The sequence below is a fragment of the Aquarana catesbeiana genome, linkage group LG03 (genome assembly GCF_042186555.1).
Source record: "Aquarana catesbeiana isolate 2022-GZ linkage group LG03, ASM4218655v1, whole genome shotgun sequence".
Lineage (NCBI taxonomy): Eukaryota > Metazoa > Chordata > Amphibia > Anura > Ranidae > Aquarana > Aquarana catesbeiana.
In genome coordinates this window covers 16,551,155-16,571,021 of record NC_133326.1, presented here as the reverse complement: position 1 = coordinate 16,571,021, position 19,867 = coordinate 16,551,155, and the positions used below count along the sequence as shown (strand labels likewise).

Sequence of the window (19,867 nt, the reverse complement as noted above, 5' to 3'; positions counted from 1 at the left end):
CCCGCTGTGTCCAATTACAGTGGGAGCAGGGCGCTCCGCAGACCTGGAAGTGTCTTATTAGGAGGGTTCTTTACTGTAAGAGCGGCAAGGATGTGGAATTCCCTTCCACAGGCGGTGGTCTCAGCGGGGAGCATTGATAGCTTCAAGAAACTATTAGATAAGCACCTGAATGACCGCAACATACAGGGATATACAATGTAATACTGACACATAATCACACACATAGGTTGGACTTGATGGACTTGTGTCTTTTTTCAACCTCACCTACTATGTAACTATGTAACTATGTAACCCTTAGTTTACTCTAATCAGTAACCCTAATTAACTCTTTATTTCCCTTCTCCATTCAATGATAATTTTCCTGGTGATTTTTTTTTTTTCTATTTTATTCTATTAGTTAATAACATATAAAGCATACAATAATATTACAATATGACTTGTGTAGCAATTTTATAGGTTATATATTTTTTTATAGTTATTATTATTTGCTTTTTTTTCCCCCACAAAATTGGAGTTACCCTTTAAATCACTACAGACCAAATATCAGGACTTTTGAGGTGCCAGATATTACACTTTACTATATATAAAAATCGCAGGGGTCCATTTATAAAACATTTGTTGCACGAATGTCAGAAATAATAGGTGCAAAGTGAACAAAATCTTACTGTATGTTTTTGAATGATTAACTCCTGTATCATCAGCTCCATCTAGTGGCCAAAATGCAATATATTTTCTCATTGAGGTGTTTCACAAATCTATACAGCATGTTGGCCACTAGATGGAACCGATGATACAGTTAATCTATTAAATTTATTAAATAATAAATAGAGTTAATCCTTGTCAAAAACATACAATGAAATTTAATTCAGCTTGTAACAAATGTTTATGGCATTTAGGATTTTTATTTATTTTATTGCACAAATGCCCCATCGTTGCTGTTAGTGGAGGCATCAAATGCTGGGCAGCCCACATGCGCAGAAGCTAGTGCCGCGCATGTGCAGAATCTAGTGCCGCGCATGCGCCAAAAGACACCAGCAGCGCAACCTCACGCCTAGGCCAGAGAGGAGAAAGCACAGCACAAAAAAAGTAGAAAAAATAAATAAAATGAATGTAATTGTAGGAGAGGGAGGGACCTGGAGCCAGAAGCAAATAATGTATTTTTGGGGGGGTCAAAGTCCGCTTAAGGCTTCGTTCACACCATGGTGTTCCGGATCGCAGGTGGAATCTCTGCGATTTCTGACCGTGATTCCGAATCTCCAAAAGCGGGAACGCCATGGTGTGAACTAAAGCCTTAATCCTGATTCTGTTGTCAAAGAATGCTGCCTGACCCACCCAACCAAAAGTCACCCCCTCATACATCGAATGTGTTCAACAGCAATCATTATTTGTTAAAAAAAAAACCCTAAGGCCCCTTTCACACTGGGGCGGTAGGGGGCGTCGGCGGCAAAACAGCGCTATTTTTAGCGCTGTTTTACCGCGGTATTCGGCCGCTAGCGGTGCGGTTTTAACCCCCCGCTGGCGGCCGAAAAAGGGTTAAAACCCCTCGTATAGCGCGGCTATAGCCGCGGTATTACAGCGGTATAGCTGCGCTGTCCCATTGATTGCAATGGGCAGGAGCGGTGAAGGAGCGGTGAATACACCGCTCCTTCACCGCTCCAAAGATGCGGCTAGCAGGAGATTTTTTCTTCTCCTGCCAGCGCACCGCTTCAGTGTGAAAGCCCTCAGGCTTTCACACTGAACAAACAGCGGAGGCTGTTTAGGGGCGGTTTGCAGGCGCTATTTTTAGCGCAATAACGCCTGCAAACCGCCCCAGTGTGAAAGGGGTCTAAGGCTCGGTTCACACTGTTGCGACTTGAAAGCTGCGTGACTTCCAGTGTGACTTTGCGTTGCAACTTGCTTGCGATTTGATGCGACTTCAATGCAACTTTCGGCGCCTTTGGTTTAAAACCCTCTGAAGCTGGATACTGTCGCATCAATGTCGCATAGGTTAGGACAATCCTTGCGACTTTTGTGATTTTAAAACATCGCAGTCTATGGCACTGAAGTTGCACCAAAGATGCAGAAAAGTAATGCCCGCTCGTGGAATGGCGACAAACTTTGGCACTTAACAATCTCCATTGGCAACATTTACTTTTTTTTTTTTACAAGTTACCAGTTTTGAGTTACAGAGGAGGTCTAGGGCTAGAATTATTGCTCTCGCTCCAACGATCACGGCAATACCTCACATGTGTGGTTGGAATGCCGTTTTCATATGCGGGCGCGACTCACGTATGCATTCGCTTCTGCATGCGAACTCGGCGGGACGGGGCGCTTTAAATTTTTTTTTTTCTTTTTTCTTATTTATTTTACTTTTTATTTTTTTACACTCTCCTTTTAAAAAAAAATATATTTTTGGGTCACTTTTATTCCTATTATAAAGCAATGTAAACATCCCTTGTAATAGAAAAAAAGCATGACAGGTCCTCTTTAATGTGAGATCTGGGGGGGTCAAAAAGACCTCAGATCTTATATTTACACTAAAATGCAATAAAATAAATAAATAAATGTTTTTTGAAGAAAAAAAAAAATTCCCCTTTAAGACCATTGGGCGGAAGTGACGTTTGATGTCGCTTCCGTCACCCAATGTTGTGGAGCCGAGCGGGGGGGGCCATCGTTCCCTCACTCCTCGGCATCCAGTCTCACAGGGGAGAGGCACCTCGCCCTATGCCAATAAAATAGATCTTGCGGCAAATCCGCTGCAGAGACCACTTTTACCTGAAAGCGGCCCACCCGACGTTTAAGAGGATACTGGGATTATGGCAGGTATCTGTTGCCATAACAACAGTATTCCACGTCAAAGTACCGACCAGTGGCGGCCCGTCCATAGGGGGCGCACGGGCACGACAAACCCCGCCCCAGCAGTAAAAAAAAAAAAGTAAGGCTGTAAAATAGGTGAACTGCGGGCGCCATGCTTGGCGCTCGCAGTCCACTCAGCTGTGTTAGGAAAGTGAATAGTCATTTGCTTTTCTAACACTGAACTGCCTCTCTGCCAATCAGGTGCTCGGGTCTGTTACCTGTCACCTAATTGGCTGAGATGACAGGCACTGCTATTGGATGACGAACGGGAGGCAGGAGACGCACGAAGGACCCCGCTCGTCGCCGTCACCCGCTGCCCCACAGACACAGGGTAAGGGCCGGGCAGACGGCGAGCACGCGGGGGGCACACTGGCAGCATTTAATGGGCACACTGGCAGCATATGATGGGCAGTTGGGCACAGTGGCAGCATACGAATGGCAGTTGGGCACACTGGCAGCATTTGATGGACAGTTGGGCACACTGGCAGCATTTGATGGACAGTTGGGCACACTGGCAGCATTTGATGGGCAGTTGGGCACACTGGCAGCATACGATGGGCAGTTGGGCACACTGGCAGCATACGATGGGCAGTTGGGCACACTGGCAGCATATGATGGACAGTTGGGCACACTGGCAGCATTTGATGGACAGTTGGGCACACTGGCAGCATATGATGGGCAGTTGGGCACAGTGGCAGCATACGAATGGCAGTTGGGCACACTGGCAGCATTTGATGGACAGTTGGGCACACTGGCAGCATTTGATGGGCAGTTGGGCACACTGGCAGCATATGATGGGCAGTTGGGCACACTGGCAGCATATGATGGGCAGTTGGGCACACTGGCAGCATTTGATGGGCAGTTGGGCACACTGGCAGCATATGATGGGCAGTTGGGCACACTGGCAGCATTTGATGGGCAGTTGGGCACACTGGCAGCATATGATGGGCAGTTGGGCACACTGGCAGCATATGATGGACAGTTGGGCACACTGGCAGCATTTGATGGGCAGTTGGGCACACTGGCAGCATATGATGGGCAGTTGGGCACACTGGCAGCATATGATGGGCAGTTGGGCACACTGGCAGCATATGATGGGCACACAGGTAGCATTGCCCCCGCCCCCCCCCCCCCAAAAAAAATTTTGAGCACCAGCCGCCACTGGTCCCAACGTATAACGACGGCGGCTGGTCGTTAAGTGGTTAATCTTACACTTCAGGGTCCAGAGCCAATTGTATTGGGGGGGGGGGGGGGGGGGCCTGGTTGGAACCCTGGCTGAGATTGCCACATACTCCTTTGGACTTGCAGCGATGTGCGGCTGAAATCCCAACCGGTGTTGTCAGCCGTGCCCGCTGGACTACAGAACTTTCTGTGCCCAGATGTACTAACGGCATTGCGACTGCGCTGAAATCGAACCACGTTTGCGAAGACACAAAACAGCACTTTTGCATTGAAGCCACTAGGGGGCGTTTTTACATTGAAATCAATGGGACACGCTTTTACACGTCGTGTTTTTGGGAAGCTCATTTGCACTGAAGTCAGTAGGAGGGGCGTTTTTTGCATTGAAGCCAATAGGACACGATTTTGGATTGAAATCATTGGGACGCACTTTTTGCACGTTCTCAAGTGTCACGTTTTTGGGAAGCTCATTCATTTCAACGAGCCTCCCTATGTGCGTGAAATGTTAAAAAAAAAAAAAAAGAAATGCAGGTATAATTTTTTAAATATTATTTATATATTATTTACAAATAGACACCCTCAGGCCCCATTCACACCTCAGCGTTTTGTAGCTTGAAGCTCCAAAACGCTGGAGGAGAAAAAAAATAATTGATTCCCTATGGAGTTGGTTCACATCTCCACTACCAAGTCGCCTGAAGCCAAACGCCTGAGGCTCAAAAAAAGTTTTGTAGCTTGATTCGGGGCAGATCGATGTGTTTTTAAAAGCGTTTTCTTCGCCATAGAGGTGCATTGAAGCGCGCAATTTTGCGCGTTTTTGAGCGTTTTTGGGCGCTTTGTCGCGCGTTTTTGAGGGTTTTTCTGCTCAAATGCAATTATTTAAATTTTAAAAAAATTGTGAATGAATAAATAAATATTAAAACAAATAAATATTAATCATACAATTAAAAAAAAAACTAAATCAATAATATATAAAATAATAAATAAATAAATAAAATAAATAAACCCTTAACCCTAAGTTCCGTTTCACACTAAGGCGATCGGTCAGGCAACTTAGCCACTTGACAATTCGTGTTCCATGCAGTGCAATGGAACCGTTCTAATCAGAGCGACTAGAAATATGCACGAAAAATTTGTTTATTTTAGTTTTCGCTTCATTCATTTTTTCTCTTCGTTTTTTGGGTTATTCGTTATGACTGCAATTCGTAAATGGTAAAATTCGTAAATTTGAAAATTCATAAATTCGTAAATTTGAAAATCCGAAAATAAGAAAGAAAGTCCAAAAATTTGAAAGAATAAATAACTAACTAATGATAACTAACTATTAAATTATAGGTATTGGAATTTCCTTTCAAATTTGGCAGTTAGTGAACGGAATGAATACGAATTTATCCGAAGCCACGAATTGTCCAAAGTAACGAATTATCCGAAATAATGAATGCCGTATCTAAACAAATGGAACGGAACTAATTCATAATAAATAATAATAATAAAATGTTTTTATTATTATTATTATTTAATATTCATAATTCGTTATGTTCCATTCATTTAGATGCGGCATTCATTATTTCGGATAATTCGTAACTTCAGATAAATTTGTATTCGTTACGTTCACTAACTGCCAAATTTGAAAGGAAATTCCAATACCTATAATTTAATAGTTAGTAATAGTTAAATTATTATTAATTAGTTATTATTTCAGATTTTCAAATTTTTGGGTTTTCGGATTTTCCCATTTCAAATTTACAAGTTTTTGAATATTCAAATTTACGAATATTCAGAAAAATTCGGTAAACTGGTTTTCGTTAATTCAGATATTTCTGAATTTATTAATTTGTCAAAATTCGTTAAAAGCAAAACAATTTGCACATGTCTAAGAGCGACTCAAGTTGCTCTGACTTAGAAAAAGGTTCCTGTACTACTTGGAGGGCGACTTCGGAGCGGCTTGCATTGACTTCTATTAAAGAAGTCGTTTGCAAGCCGCGCTGAAGTCGCGCTGTGCGGGGGGCGGCTTCAGATTCGTACGACTTTGAAGCCGCCCCAGTGTTAACAGGCACTAACACCTAAACCTAACTCCTAACCCTAACCAAAAAATAAATAAATCAATATACACCATAAACCCAACAACTTACCTAACTATTCCATAACTCTAACTCCTAACCCTAAACCTAATCCCTAACCCTAACAAAAATGTATAAAGGAACAAACAAAGAAAAAAAATATCATTGGGACTTTGGAGGCACATCATGTTTACATAAAATATTCTTTTATTAGAAACATTTATAAAATAGCATTTTTTTCTCCCATATAGTGTACATAAGTTTGTTGAAATATCAAATACAATCATTAAAATCAATTTCTATACAAAGTATTATTATTATGGGTGATGGTTTTTCAATTAGTACTACACATCGCTGGCTCCTGAGGAAGTAGTAATAATGACCTATGGAAATTTTCATCTTGTCATTTAAATATACTACTTTGTATAGCAATTGATTTTAATGATTGCATTTGATATTTCAACAAACGTATGTACACTATATGGAAAAAGTATATACTATTTTATAAATGTTTCTAAAAAAAGAATATTTTATGTAAACATGATGTGCCTCCAAAGTCCCAATGATATTTTTTTTCTTTGTTTGTCTCTTTAGAATTGTTATATAGGGATGTGGCACTAAACTTCTGTTTTTCATATTCTATAGTACTAAAAAAAAAATGTAATATTATCTATTATTATTTATTTATTTTTCATTCATTAATAATAATTAATTAATTAACTGATGAAAAAATGATGACAAATGGTGAAATGGATGAGATATATATATATATATATATATATATATGTGTGTGTTTTTTATATGGAAAAGGTATATACTATTTTATTAATGTTTCTAATAAAAGAATATTTTATGTAAACATGATGTGCCTCCAAAGCAATCATATTTTTTTTCTTAATTGTTTCCTTATAATTGTTATATAGGGATGTGGCACTAAACTTCTGTTTTTCAGATTCTTTAGTATTAAAAAAAAAATATGAATAATAAATTAAATATTATCTATTATTTATTTATTTTTAATTCATTAATAATAAATTAATTAACTGATAAAAAATTATGACAAATGGTGAAATGGATGATATATATGTTTTTTTTATATGGAAAAAGTATATACTATTTTATAAATGTTTCTAATAAAAGAATATTTTATGTAAACCTGATGTGCCTCCAAAGTCCCAATTATATATTTTTTTCTTTGTTTGTTCCTTTATAATTGTTATATAGGGATGTGGCACTAAACTTCTGTTTTTTAGATTCTATAGTACTAAAAAAAAAAAAAGATGAATAATGTATTTAGTATTATCTATTATTATTTATTTATTTCTAATACATATTAATAGTAATACAATAATTAACTGATCAAAAAATGATCACAAATGACAAACGGATGATATTTTTTTCTATTGGCTATTAAAAACGGCAAAGCTCAAAAACGCTTTAAAAACGCTGTACAAAAATGCTCAAAAAACGCACATAAAACCCCCCAAAAAACGCGATGCTCAGGTGTGAATGCAGTCTTAATGTTATTGAAGGATTTGCATGGTCATGATGGACTCACCTCTGTTTGCCTTGTTGGAAACTTGCACACATGCAGAGTAGGAGGCACAGGAGGCACAGACAGACCCCGACAATGATCCCGGTGACAGAATTCATATCCAGGACATCTGCGGAGGAAGGACATGCTTCAGCTAAATCTTCTACAACAGTGATGATCAGAAACAGGTCCATAGACTACTGAAAGTTAATATCCTCCTGGGTTCTATACAGCTAGGCACTGAGGAAAGTCAGCTAAAAATATCAATAATATATTTCCGATACATTTCCAGGAATATTTTTGAGCTCCGCTTCCATTTCTGTATCCAAAATGATACATTTTGCTGCACAAATGTAGCCCAAAGCTGATCTTCAGGCACAAAAAACCTTAATTGCAATTCAAATGTGTGAATATGGAAATTCCACATTATTGCCACTAAATGACGCTGAGGAGCATATGTATTTCCTAAGATAGTGAGCACCATCTAGTGGTCACTATGTGGTATTTTTCGAATTCACACTCTTGAAATTGCTGGGAATATAGCCATTTGATTTTGCCACATTTGCACAGAACAAATTCACGACCAGTTTTGATGGATGAACGGCTATTCACAAATTTAGAACTACACCCCTATAACCGCATAGTTGAAAATACTTATATTTTTTACTGTTTTGAAATTCTTTACAGCAAATTTTGTGATTTGCATACATTTTCTTCACTGCACAGCCAGACAGAAGACACAATTTATTTTCCTGGTTCAGCAATGTCACCTCCACCATGCTCATTGGACAATGAATCCGGATCATCACCTCTGTTTAGTGAGCAGCAAGCTAACCTATGAAGCTGTATTGCTAAACCAGGAATTAGCCGAGTGACTTTACTTACTGTATGTGAATCACTAGATTGGCTGGGCACATAGGTGTCAGTAGGGCAGAGATTGGCGTCAGAAGGGCAGTGGATGGTGTCAGTAGTTTTTGGTGAAATATCAGTGGTTTAAACAGGGGGAATCTGCACCATACAGGGTGATTAGGGTGTGCCTATGGCTGGGCACATCACAAATGCTTTGACAGCTACAAATGTAACCTTATTTGTATAACCTACCACTTCAAGAGATGTAACAAGTCATCGATGTTGATTCACTAAACCTGGAGAATGTAAAATCTGGTGATGCTGTGCATGGTAGCCAATTAACTTCTAACTTCAGCTTGTTCAATTAAGCTTTAACATTTAAAAAAAACGGAAAGCTGATTGGTTTCTATGTAGAGCTGCACCAAATTTTGCACTCTTAAGTTTAAGTAAATCAACCTCATCATGTCTTTCTACTTGCCAGTAACCTATACAGCTGGAATATCAGGTTTGGGTAGATGAGGCTTATAAAGAGGCAAAAAAAAAAAAAAAAAGAAAAGATTTTTTCCACCTGGTAGCCTCGGAGGCAGCGTCTCCACCTCCACCACATTGGAGTATGGTCCCCAGCCTGATGATGTTTTGGCGCCCATCTTGAAGTAATATTTTGCCCCAGTTTGTAAATCCTGAACGTCTGTACTGAACACATTACCTGGAATGATAAAGCACAAACCCCCCCAAGTAACCACTAAACATGAGCTCTCAAAATTGGCATATAATCCCTTTGTCAACACAACTGACCTAATTCAAAGATACAGTAACCCAAAGATGACCAATTGAAAGATGCAGTAACGCAAGAATGACCAACTGAAAGATACAGTAACCCAAAGATGACCTATTGGAAGATACAGTAACCCAAAGATGACCAACTAAAAAATACAATAACCAAAGATGACTAATCGGAGGATGCAGTAACCCAAAGATGACCAACTGAAAGATGCAGTAATGCAAGGATGACCAAATATGACCAATTGAAAGATACAGTAACCCATAGATGACCAACTGAAAGATACAGTAACCCAAAGATGACCAAATGGAAGATGCCGTAACCCAAAGATAAACAATTGGAAGATGCAGTAACCCAGTAATCCAAAGATGACCAACTGAAAGATACAATAACCCAAAGATGACCAATTAGAAGATGCAGTAATGCAAGGATGACCAAAGATGACCAATTGAAAGATGCAGTAACCCAAAGATGACCAATTAGAAGATGCAGTAACCAAAAGATGACTGACTGAAAGATACAGTAACCCAAAGATGACCAATTGGAAGATGCAGTATCCCAAAGATGACCAATTGAAAGATGCAGTAACGCAAGGATGACCAAAGATAACCAATTGAAAGATACAGTAACCCAAAAATGACCAACTTAAAGATGTAGTAACCCAAAGATGACCAATTGAAAGATGCAGTAACCCAAAGATGACCAATTAGAAGATACAGTAACCAAAAGATGACCAACTTAAAGATGTAGTAACGCAAAGATGCCCAATAGAAAGATGCAGTAACCCAAAGATGACCAATTGAAAGTTGTAGTAACCCAAAGATGACCAAGCATTACTAACTGAAAGTTGCAGTAACCCAAACATGACCAACTGAGAGATGCAGTAACCCAAAGATGACCAATAGAAAGATGCGGTAACCCAAAGCTGATCAAAGATAACCAATAGAAAGATGCAGTAACCCAAAGATGACCAAACATGACTAATTTTAATGGGTGAAGGTTCACTTTAATACCCACCCACCAGCATTCTCTCACCTTCCTTGGTTAAAAGAGTCCACATTTCATCAGGATGGCTTCTGTTGGCAGTGTACAAGATCAAATACTGCATGATTATTCCGTTTGACTCCAAAGGAGGGCGCCAGTGTACCTGGACTGAAGAGTGCGACAATGGTTGAAGCATCAAGTCAGCTGGAGGGGAGGACGGCCCTGCAAAGAGAATCACAAATTAGGAATTTTGGCAGCAGCTGAATTTAGATCAAGACAAGAAAAACAAAAAGGGTGTTGGCTTACTAAAGGCCAGTAGGCTGTTATCTTTGCAAGGGAAATTTCCCAAGTGCTTAGTGAATGAGGGGAAAGATCTGCTGACTTCCAACATCCAATCATGTGCAAGCAAGTTTATTGATTTACTAAAGACAAACCGACTGTTCACTTTGCAAGAGAAGATGCACTTTGCAAAGGACGTTATCCCAGAGCTTAGTGAATGAGGTGAGGCTCTATTTACTTCCATCATCTAATCATTTCAAAGCAATGTGCATGTGATTAGGTATTTTTTACAAAGTGAAAAGTCACCACATTCACTAAGCTCTGGGGAAAATTCCCCTGCAAAATGCAACTTTACTTGCAAAGTGAACAACCTATTTGCAATTATTAAATTAACCCCATAACATACAGGAACAACTAGTGATTATGGTTTTCAAATGGTAACTGTATAGACACTAGTGATGAGCTTGGTTTCGGCAAACTCAGGTAGCCGCTGTTTCTCCTAGGCCAATCAGCAGTGCCGGGGACATCCTCTTTCCTGCTGCACATACACAAAAGGGTGGGGATGTTCATGCCATCATTGACCTATTATGGTTACATTGAGGCAATGACATTGACATAGAGTTGAGTAAAATAGTAACCATCTCCACCCCCAGGAATTCCCCCGTCCTTCTCCTGCATTCTCATTGCTAAGGCTCAGTTCACACTTGTGTGGGTCAGGGATGTAACTAATTGGTACCAACTAAATGGTACCCCCCACGCATCAGCAGTGACGGTCCTATGAGGCTGCAGGACCCCTGACCCTCTGGACAGTGGACAGAGCTGATTGGCCCTGTGCTGATCACATGCACTCTCCTAAGTGTCCCACCGGAAGGCTGGAGTGCCCAGCTGTCTTGTCCACCGACTGGTCGGAGACCCGAATGAAGCCGGAATTGGCTTCAATCGGATCTCGGATCTAGTAAACTGGAAGTGATGTCATGATATCACTTTCAGTTTACTGAAGACTTAAAGGCACCAAATTTTTAAAAAAATGTCAGTATTCAAAACTGCCAAACTTGGTGTTTTGAATGCTTTTAAGTGCAAAGGAGGGATTTAGGGTTTTATAGATTTAGGAGTCTTATAGACCGCAGATCCCTCTATTAAGAGTACCTGTCACCTCCTATTACTGTCACAAGGGAGGTTTACATTTCTTGTGACAGCAATAAAAGTTATCAGAATTTTTTTTTAAAAGGGACGGTGTAAAGATAAATAAATAAATAAATGAGACAGAAAAAAACCCTTTAAAGCTCCCCGCATATGTAAGTTGAGCCTCCAAATGTAAACAGTGTTCAAACCACACATGTGAGGTATCGCCGCGATCGTTAGATCGAGAGCAATAATTCTAGCGCAAGAGCTCCTCTGTAACTCTAAAGCGCTGTCTATGGAGATTTTTAAGTACCGGCGTTTGTCGCCATTCCATGAGTGTGCGCAATTTTAAAGCATGACATGTTAGGTATCTAATTACTCAGCGTAACATCATCTTTCACAAAAAAATTGGGCTAACTTTACTGTTTTTTTTTTTTTTTTTAATTCAGGAAAGTGTCTTTCTTCCAAAAAAAATGCATTTGAAAGACTGCTGCACAAATACAGTGTGACATAAAATATGACGATCGCCATTTTATTCTCTAGGGTCTCTGCTAATATATATATATAATATTTGGGGGTTCTAAGTAATTTTCTAGCAAACAAATACGAATTTGTAAGCAACAAATGTCAGAAAATGGCTTAGGCATGAAGGGGTAAATTAATTACAGTTCCATCGTCTATATAAAAATAGAAGAGACAATGTAAATTATACAGGGTGTGTTTAGTATCACTTTAAAGTCACTTGGTATGGGCACCAATCAGGGAACACCTCACATTTTTTCAGCCAGTTGTGTAGAGATAGATGAATGCCATTTATTGGTTGGAGCAGAGTACGGTGGAAATATATTGTGTATCTTACTCACTATCTGGAAGGGTCATCTTTTCTACGATGTTACTGTAAGGTCCATCCACTCCAGCGCCATTCGACTGCACTGCAAACTCATACCTCGTATACGGTTTAAGGCCACTGATCAGGATCTCCTCCGAGACGCTGAGAACAGAGAACAAGTATGGTAAGGACACTCCGCTCACACCTATGCGTTTTGGTGCATCGCATTTAGTGGAGCCCATTCATTTCAAGTGGTCTTCCCTACACACCACATCACAATCACACCAAAGAAGTGCAAGCTTTTTTATTTATTTTTTTTTTTTTTCAAATCGCACCACGCCAAAACGCATGGTCCTTTGAAATCATGCGCTTTGGCATGTGCGTTAGCAAGATGCATTGGGGTTGCCTTTAAGAATGAATGCTCTTGCAAAGAGGATGCACTTTATTTGTGTGTTGCGGGGAGACACCCGGTTTTGCATGCTTTGCCCCAGCACACAAATGTGACCCCAGTCTGCGGGTTGCTGGTGGACATCTATTGGCCAGCACCCACCGATCGTCAGGGGGGTGGGAACACACAGAGGGAAGCTCTGCCTATGTAAACCGCCCGTGGCTAAGCCTCGGTTCACGCGGAAGACGGCTTTGAAATCGCTTAAATTCTGCGCAATTTCTAAGCCGCCGGTCAGCACCATTTCATGTGCAGCTTGCCGACCTCTGTGCGACTTCATGCACAGATGTCAGTGCAAGTCGCACATGAAAATCGCCAAAGTAGTGCAGGAACCTTTTCAGAATCGGTGCAAGTTGGAGTTGAACCGATATGAACATTTCCATAGCAAGAAATTAGGGTGTGACTTGTCATGTGACTTTGATCTGTCAAATCGCATGACAAGTCGCACTAGTGTGAAGAGGGGCTAATGCTTAACAAACGCTGCTTCAATATACTGTATAATGTTTGGGTTCTAAGTAGTTTTCCAGCAAAAAAATTATGTTTTTTACATGCAGGAGAGGAATGTTAGAATTGGCCCGGACTGGAAGTGGTTAACATACAAAAATATCAAAAATAAAAAGTCAATAACACACACGCTATACATCCATTGGACCTGTGAGACATGACCTTTTTATTAACTAAACAACGATTAAATTGATAAGCAATCAAATAATACACAGGAATGCCGCCAATATTAGTCTTTTGTGAGTTGACATTATTGGATGCTGTATAAATCCCTAAGGTGAGTCCATTCCATACAGGGGTGTGATGAATATTGATTATTGATATTTCATGAGAAGAGATATCGGTTATCAATATGAGGGATATACTCGCACCGTGTGCCCGATCGCACATAGCTCCCGCAATCTCGGCGGATACAGAAAAAGCAGATGAGGTCTGTGGCTGAAATCTTTTCACGGCGCTGGTATTTAAGAGTAGGACAAAACAATAATGTCATAGAGGAATTGCAGCCACTTCGGGTGAAGGCTCATCATGTTAGGGTGGGCCATCGTTAGATCCAGGGGCAGCCCATCCATTAAGGGCACACAGGTGCCACCCCCTTCCCCCCATCCATGCATCTCGCCCATAGGCGTGCGCTGGGGTTGTGCCTGGACACACCCTAATCCCTATGTGCGGTGCCCATTCCGCCTACTTCCCGGGCCCCCCCCCTACCCCGCAGTGTTGCTGACTTCCCTCTTCTCCTCTCCTCCGGCTGCTGTGGGGGATCTTTCAGGATGGAGCTCGGGGGAAGGGGTTAGTAAATATGTCATTTACCAGCCCCTTCATTTTCTAAATGAACATAGTAAACACACTCACTTACTGTGCCCATTCATAACAGAAGCATAGTAAATTGTGTTTACTATGCTTTAGTTTGTGACTGAACAGCACTTCCCATTCATTCACTGCCCCGTGCAACTGAGCTTTGTGTTTGAGCTTTGGGGTGCACACCCTAATTGCAATAGGCTGCATACACCTGTGGTCCTGCCCCTTTCAGGACACCGGCACATGGATTCCATTGTGGGAGGGCTGTTTTTTTTAAGCACAGATTAGAGGCTCTAATAGGCTTCAATATAGGGTGGGCTTGGATTGCAGAGAGTGCGCTCCGATCCCACCCAGGTATCACTGATCCTCCTCCCCGGCCAATCAGGAAGACGGTTTTGACATCGGTCACCCGATTGGCTGAAAGGACAGACAATCCTATTGGAAGCCTAGGAGGAGGAGGGGAGGAGCTGGAAGCCACCATGGAGGAGAGGACACTCGGAGCCGAGCCGCTGCACCACGCTGCCTGCCACCCGACGCCGCTGATGGGGTAAGTGCTGACTGACGGGCAAACACCCCGGGGGGGGGTCATTGCCGCTGGGGGGGGGGGGCGCTTGTTTGCTGCCCCCCCCCCCAAAAAAAAAAAAAACACCAGCCGCCACTGCTTAGATCATTCCTTATTACTGAACTGCCCCGTGAGGAAGGCTATTGACGAAACATACTTTTTAACTCTTTTTTTGATACACATGTTCACTAATAATAATATTTTTTGGCTCTAATCTTTGAGCCTTTTATGGACTTTTGTTTTTGTTCGTTGGCTATATATAGACACATATAGTTTGAAGTGGATGCTTTATGCGGGTTTGGTTACCACTTTTTCATCACATATTGGTGTGGTCACACATCATATTATATTAATTAGATTAATTATTTTGTTTATATTATTATCACCAACTCTCATTGAGATTATATCACTATTACTAGTTTAGATAGAGATTAAAGTATTGTGTTGGGTCACTCTATATATAAATGATATCACATACACACTTTTTTAGGATAGATTACCTTGATACACATTTGGCTAAGCGCTGTCTTTCTTCATTTATTCCTTCGTACTGATGATAGTTTTTTTTTTTTCATGTATAGGCACCACCATGTGATTATTATGGAGGTTCTCCGCCTTACCTGCTGTGATAGGTGAATATTGAGGCGTTCTTGGCTCCCCATGGCCCACAACGTACAGTATAATTCACTATTTTGCTGCTGATTATGGGCTTCCTCCATTTCACCCATACAGACGTTGAGCTGTTGGGTTCCACCTGGATATGGCTGGGTGGTAGTGGAGGGATCCGCTGGGCTTTAAAATCTGCAGATCAAACAGATAGATCATACATAAAGCTAAAATATAGACCAGACTTTCTCAACCATTTTAACCCAGAGGAACACTTAAAATCATTTTCAAGTCTCAGGCAACCCCTGCTTAGATTTGGTAATTGTCAGTGGGAAGAATGCTCCTTACATTGGTGGTCAGTGAGAAGAATGCCCCTTACATTCGTGGTCAGTGAGAAGTAATGTCACTTATATTGGTGGTCAGTGAGAAGAATGTTCCTTACATTGGTAATCAGTGAGAAGAATGTTCCTTACATTGGTGATCAGTGGGAAGAATGTTCCTTACATTGGTAATCAGTGAGAAGAATGTCCCTTACATTGGTGATCAGTGGGAAGAATGTTCCTTACATTGGGGATCAGTGGGAAGAATGTTCCTTACATTGGTGATCAGTGGGAAGAATGTTCCTTACATTGGGGATCAGTGGGAAGAATGTTCCTTTCATTGGTGATCAGTGAGAAGAATGTTCCTTACATTGGTGATCAGTGAGAAGAATGCTCCTTACATTGGTGATCAGTGAGAAGAATGTCCCTTACATTGGTGATCAGTGGGAAGAATGTTCCTTACATTGGTGATCAGTGAGAAGAATGTCCCTTACATTGGTGATCAGTGGGAAGAATGTTCCTTACATTGGTGATCAGTGAGAAGAATGTTCCTTACATTGGTGATCAGTGAGAAGAATGTCCCTTATATTGGTGATCAGTGAGAAGAATGTTCCTTACACTGGTGATCAGTGAGAAGAATGTCCCTTACATTGGTGATCACTGGGAAGAATGTCCCTTACATTGGTGATCAGTGAGAAGAATGTTCCTTACATTGGTGATCAGTGAGAAGAATGTCCCTTACATTGGTGATCAGTGAGAAGAATGTTCCTTACATTGGTGATCAGTGAGAAGAATGTCCCTTACATTGGTGATCAGTGGGAAGAATGTTCCTTACATTGGTGATCAGTGAGAAGAATGTCCCTTACATTGGTGATCAGTGGGAAGAATGTTCCTTACATTGGTGATCAGTGAGAAGAATGCTCCTTACATTGGTGATCAGTGAGAAGAATGTCCCTTATATTGGTGATCAGTGAGAAGAATGTTCCTTACATTGGTGATCAGTGGGAAGAATGTTCCTTACATTGGTGATCAGTGAGAAGAATGTCCCTTATATTGGTGATCAGTGAGAAGAATGTCCCTTACATTGGTGATCAGTGGGAAGAATGTTCCTTACATTGGTGATCAGTGGGAAGAATGTTCCTTACATTGGTGATCAGTGAGAAGAATGTCCCTTACATTGGTGATCAGTGGGAAGAATGTTCCTTACATTGGTGATCAGTGAGAAGAATGTCCCTTATATTGGTGATCAGTGGGAAGAATGTCCCTTACATTGGTGATCAGTGAGAAGAATGTCCCTTACATTGGTGATCAGTGAGAAGAATGTCCCTTACATTGGTGGTCAGTGGGAAGAATGTTCCTTACATTGGTGGTCAGTGGGAAGAATGTTCCTTACATTGGTGATCAGTGAGAAGAATGCTCCTTACATTGGTGATCAGTGAGAAGAATGTTCCTTACATTGGTGATCAGTGGGAAGAATGTTCCTTACATTGGTGATCAGTGGGAAGAATGTTCCTTACATTGGGGATCAGTGAGAAGAATGTTCCTTACATTGGTGATCAGTGAGAAGAATGTTCCTTACATTGGTGATCAGTGGGAAGAATGTTCCTTACATTGGTGATCAGTGGGAAGAATGTTCCTTACATTGGGGATCAGTGAGAAGAATGTTCCTTACATTGGTGATCAGTGAGAAGAATGTTCCTTACATTGGTGATCAGTGGGAAGAATGTTCCTTACATTGGTGATCAGTGGGAAGAATGTTCCTTACATTGGTGATCAGTGGGAAGAATGCTCCTTACATTGGTGATCAGTGAGAAAAATGTTCCTTACAAGAGCCTGGTATGGATTGTGGGGAGGGGGGGACATGCTGTTGTTTTTTTTTTTTTTTTATTGTGTAGTGACATATGTAGATAACAGAGAGAGAGCAGACATAAATCACACCTGGTGCTCTGGATTGAGGCAAGTACACACTATAGAAGTATATGCTTTGTTTACATTTCATACCACTTTACCACTTTAAGGTAAGATTGGCGGGAAATAAAAAGGAAATTAAAAGGGGAAAGTGAAGTTCCCCTTTAAGTTTGAAGAAGTGTTTACAAGATAAAAGCTCAGGGATCTTGGCTCATATCTTGCATCAGGACACGGGTTCCTCATGCCGTTGCTCCTGAGACACTTAGAGGCCCCTCTGTTTGCCCACAGATTGCACTTGTATTTTCTGATTCACAAAGAGGAAATTTGCTAGAAGTAGCAAAGACAATTCTTCAGACATGACAACATAATTTTGAGCCTGTAATTTGTTCATGGGACGGGCAGGTGGACACGTTACCTGGTGGGGCAGTTGGAATCTGTCTGGTTCTTCCTTCCCACGTGACGGTCTGCATTTCTTGTTTCTTATAGTAAGTCACCAACCGCACTTGGTACAACTGTCCAGGAACTGTAACAAGATGAAGAGGAGGAAGAATTTGCAAATCTGGGCTCTCATTGATTTCTGTAAATTGAATTTTTGTTTTACTTTACCTAAATAAGCTATAAGAATATTGTATTTATTACTCCTATTGTTACTAAGGCCCCTTTCAGACGGCGCAAATCCATCCAAACTGATCCGACTGCTCAGCGGAGGCGGGCGGATGACAGGTCCGTGTCCACTCCACTATGCAGGCTCTCTTCTATGGGGCGGTCCGTTTCCATCCAATTGTCATCCGATCCGCTGGACAGATGGTTAACCTATCGCTATCCATCTGTTTTTAGCGGCCGGGATCGAATTCTGGCGGGTGTCAGTGGACACTTGTCCACTGATATCCACCCCCCCCCCCCCCCAATAGAGAACAATGGGTGGTCCAATCGGGTCCACCTGAAAAACAGACAGGCGGACCCAATCGGTCTGCTGGTATGAATGGGGACCAAAGGAACAACAGTGGACATGACAGACCTGATCTGAAAGACCATGTTAGGCTATCCATCGATAGTCAAATCCGCTCAGATTCGAAAAAAAAAAAAAGCTTAAAAGTTCTACCTCCTTTTCCATATTCTTGGATCTAATTGTGATGGGTTGGAGGCAGCCCGATGTACAAGGATGCAAGTGACATCCATTCTGTTCTACTTGGCTTCTGCAACATGTAGGTGGGGTGCAGAGTGTTCAAACTAAACCAAAGAAAATTCCCAGCTCAACTTACCGACCAGTCTGCAACCAACCGAATTATCCTGTCTGCGTTAAAAACAGGGGTTTAGTTTGCACACATTTACACAATAAATTTAAAGATTTACTCTGTAAATTTAGAAGTAACTCTGTAGCTTACGCATGTATTTGCAAATGTGTGCAAATTAAACCCCTGTTTTTATTGCATACTGTTAGACAGGATAATTTGGTTGGTTGCAGGCTGGTCCATAAGTTGAGTATAACTGGAGTATCCCACAGTTACCCTGCAGCCATCCAAGTTCAAGTTCTGCAATAAAGCATCAGAGATTACTGAGCCAAAAAGTGTGACTGTGACTGTGTGTCCGGCTGCTGGTGCATTTACTGGGAAATAAACTCGGGACCTAACCAGCGGGTCCCTATATTGCAGCCTGATGGATCCAGCCTTTTAAGCCAGTAAAAGGCACTTTTCTCTGAACAGGGCCCAGGCAGATTGCCCACATTCCACCCCAGATGACCCTGGTTGCCCACAGACCCAGACATGCTAACTCACTGAGGTCGGTTATCTCATATTGTTTCCTCTTCTTTTTCAATTTAATAGGTCCTCGGTCCCAGTCATTCTTCCCTTGCCATGGACAGGATGCGGCGGGATCCGGGGTAGGACACACCCGACGGTAATAAAGCCTGTAACCGGTGATCAGGAGGTCGGTGCGAGGCAGCTGCCAGCTGACAAATAGGGAATCGGTGTGGGCGATGACTTTCAGTTGGACTTGTGCCTGCTCCACTGTACAGAGAAAGGAATGAATATATTAGTGGGTCCAAGAGGGACAGAAGGACGAAACGCGTTTAATCAGGATGGCTAATGAAGACAAAGCATAACCCAATGAATTAAATTACATAAACGGAGGAATGAGAATAGGCAAATAAATGGAAATGAAATGTTTAGCTGCCATGTCGGGCTGGAACTAAACTTGGCAGAGCAGATTTGTGGGCTATAGCAAACCATGTATAATCACCAGCATTGCTTCCTTAGCTTTGCAAAGTAAGAGAAAT

General features: G+C 41.4%; 1 protein-coding gene across 1 annotated transcript in view; it reads right to left on the bottom strand.

Annotated features, from left to right (window-relative positions):
• The window catches only part of IGDCC4 (immunoglobulin superfamily DCC subclass member 4), a 147,903-nt gene that overhangs the window by 17,662 nt on the left and 110,374 nt on the right, over positions 1-19,867 (bottom strand). The window contains exons 11-17 of the mRNA XM_073618324.1: positions 19,368-19,598; positions 18,008-18,115; positions 15,379-15,559; positions 12,484-12,611; positions 10,271-10,441; positions 9,023-9,160; positions 7,630-7,735 (exon numbers count right to left, since the gene is read on the bottom strand). Of these exons, the coding sequence (XP_073474425.1) occupies positions 7,630-7,735; positions 9,023-9,160; positions 10,271-10,441; positions 12,484-12,611; positions 15,379-15,559; positions 18,008-18,115; positions 19,368-19,598 (1,063 nt within the window). The remainder of the gene's footprint in view (positions 1-7,629; positions 7,736-9,022; positions 9,161-10,270; positions 10,442-12,483; positions 12,612-15,378; positions 15,560-18,007; positions 18,116-19,367; positions 19,599-19,867) is intronic.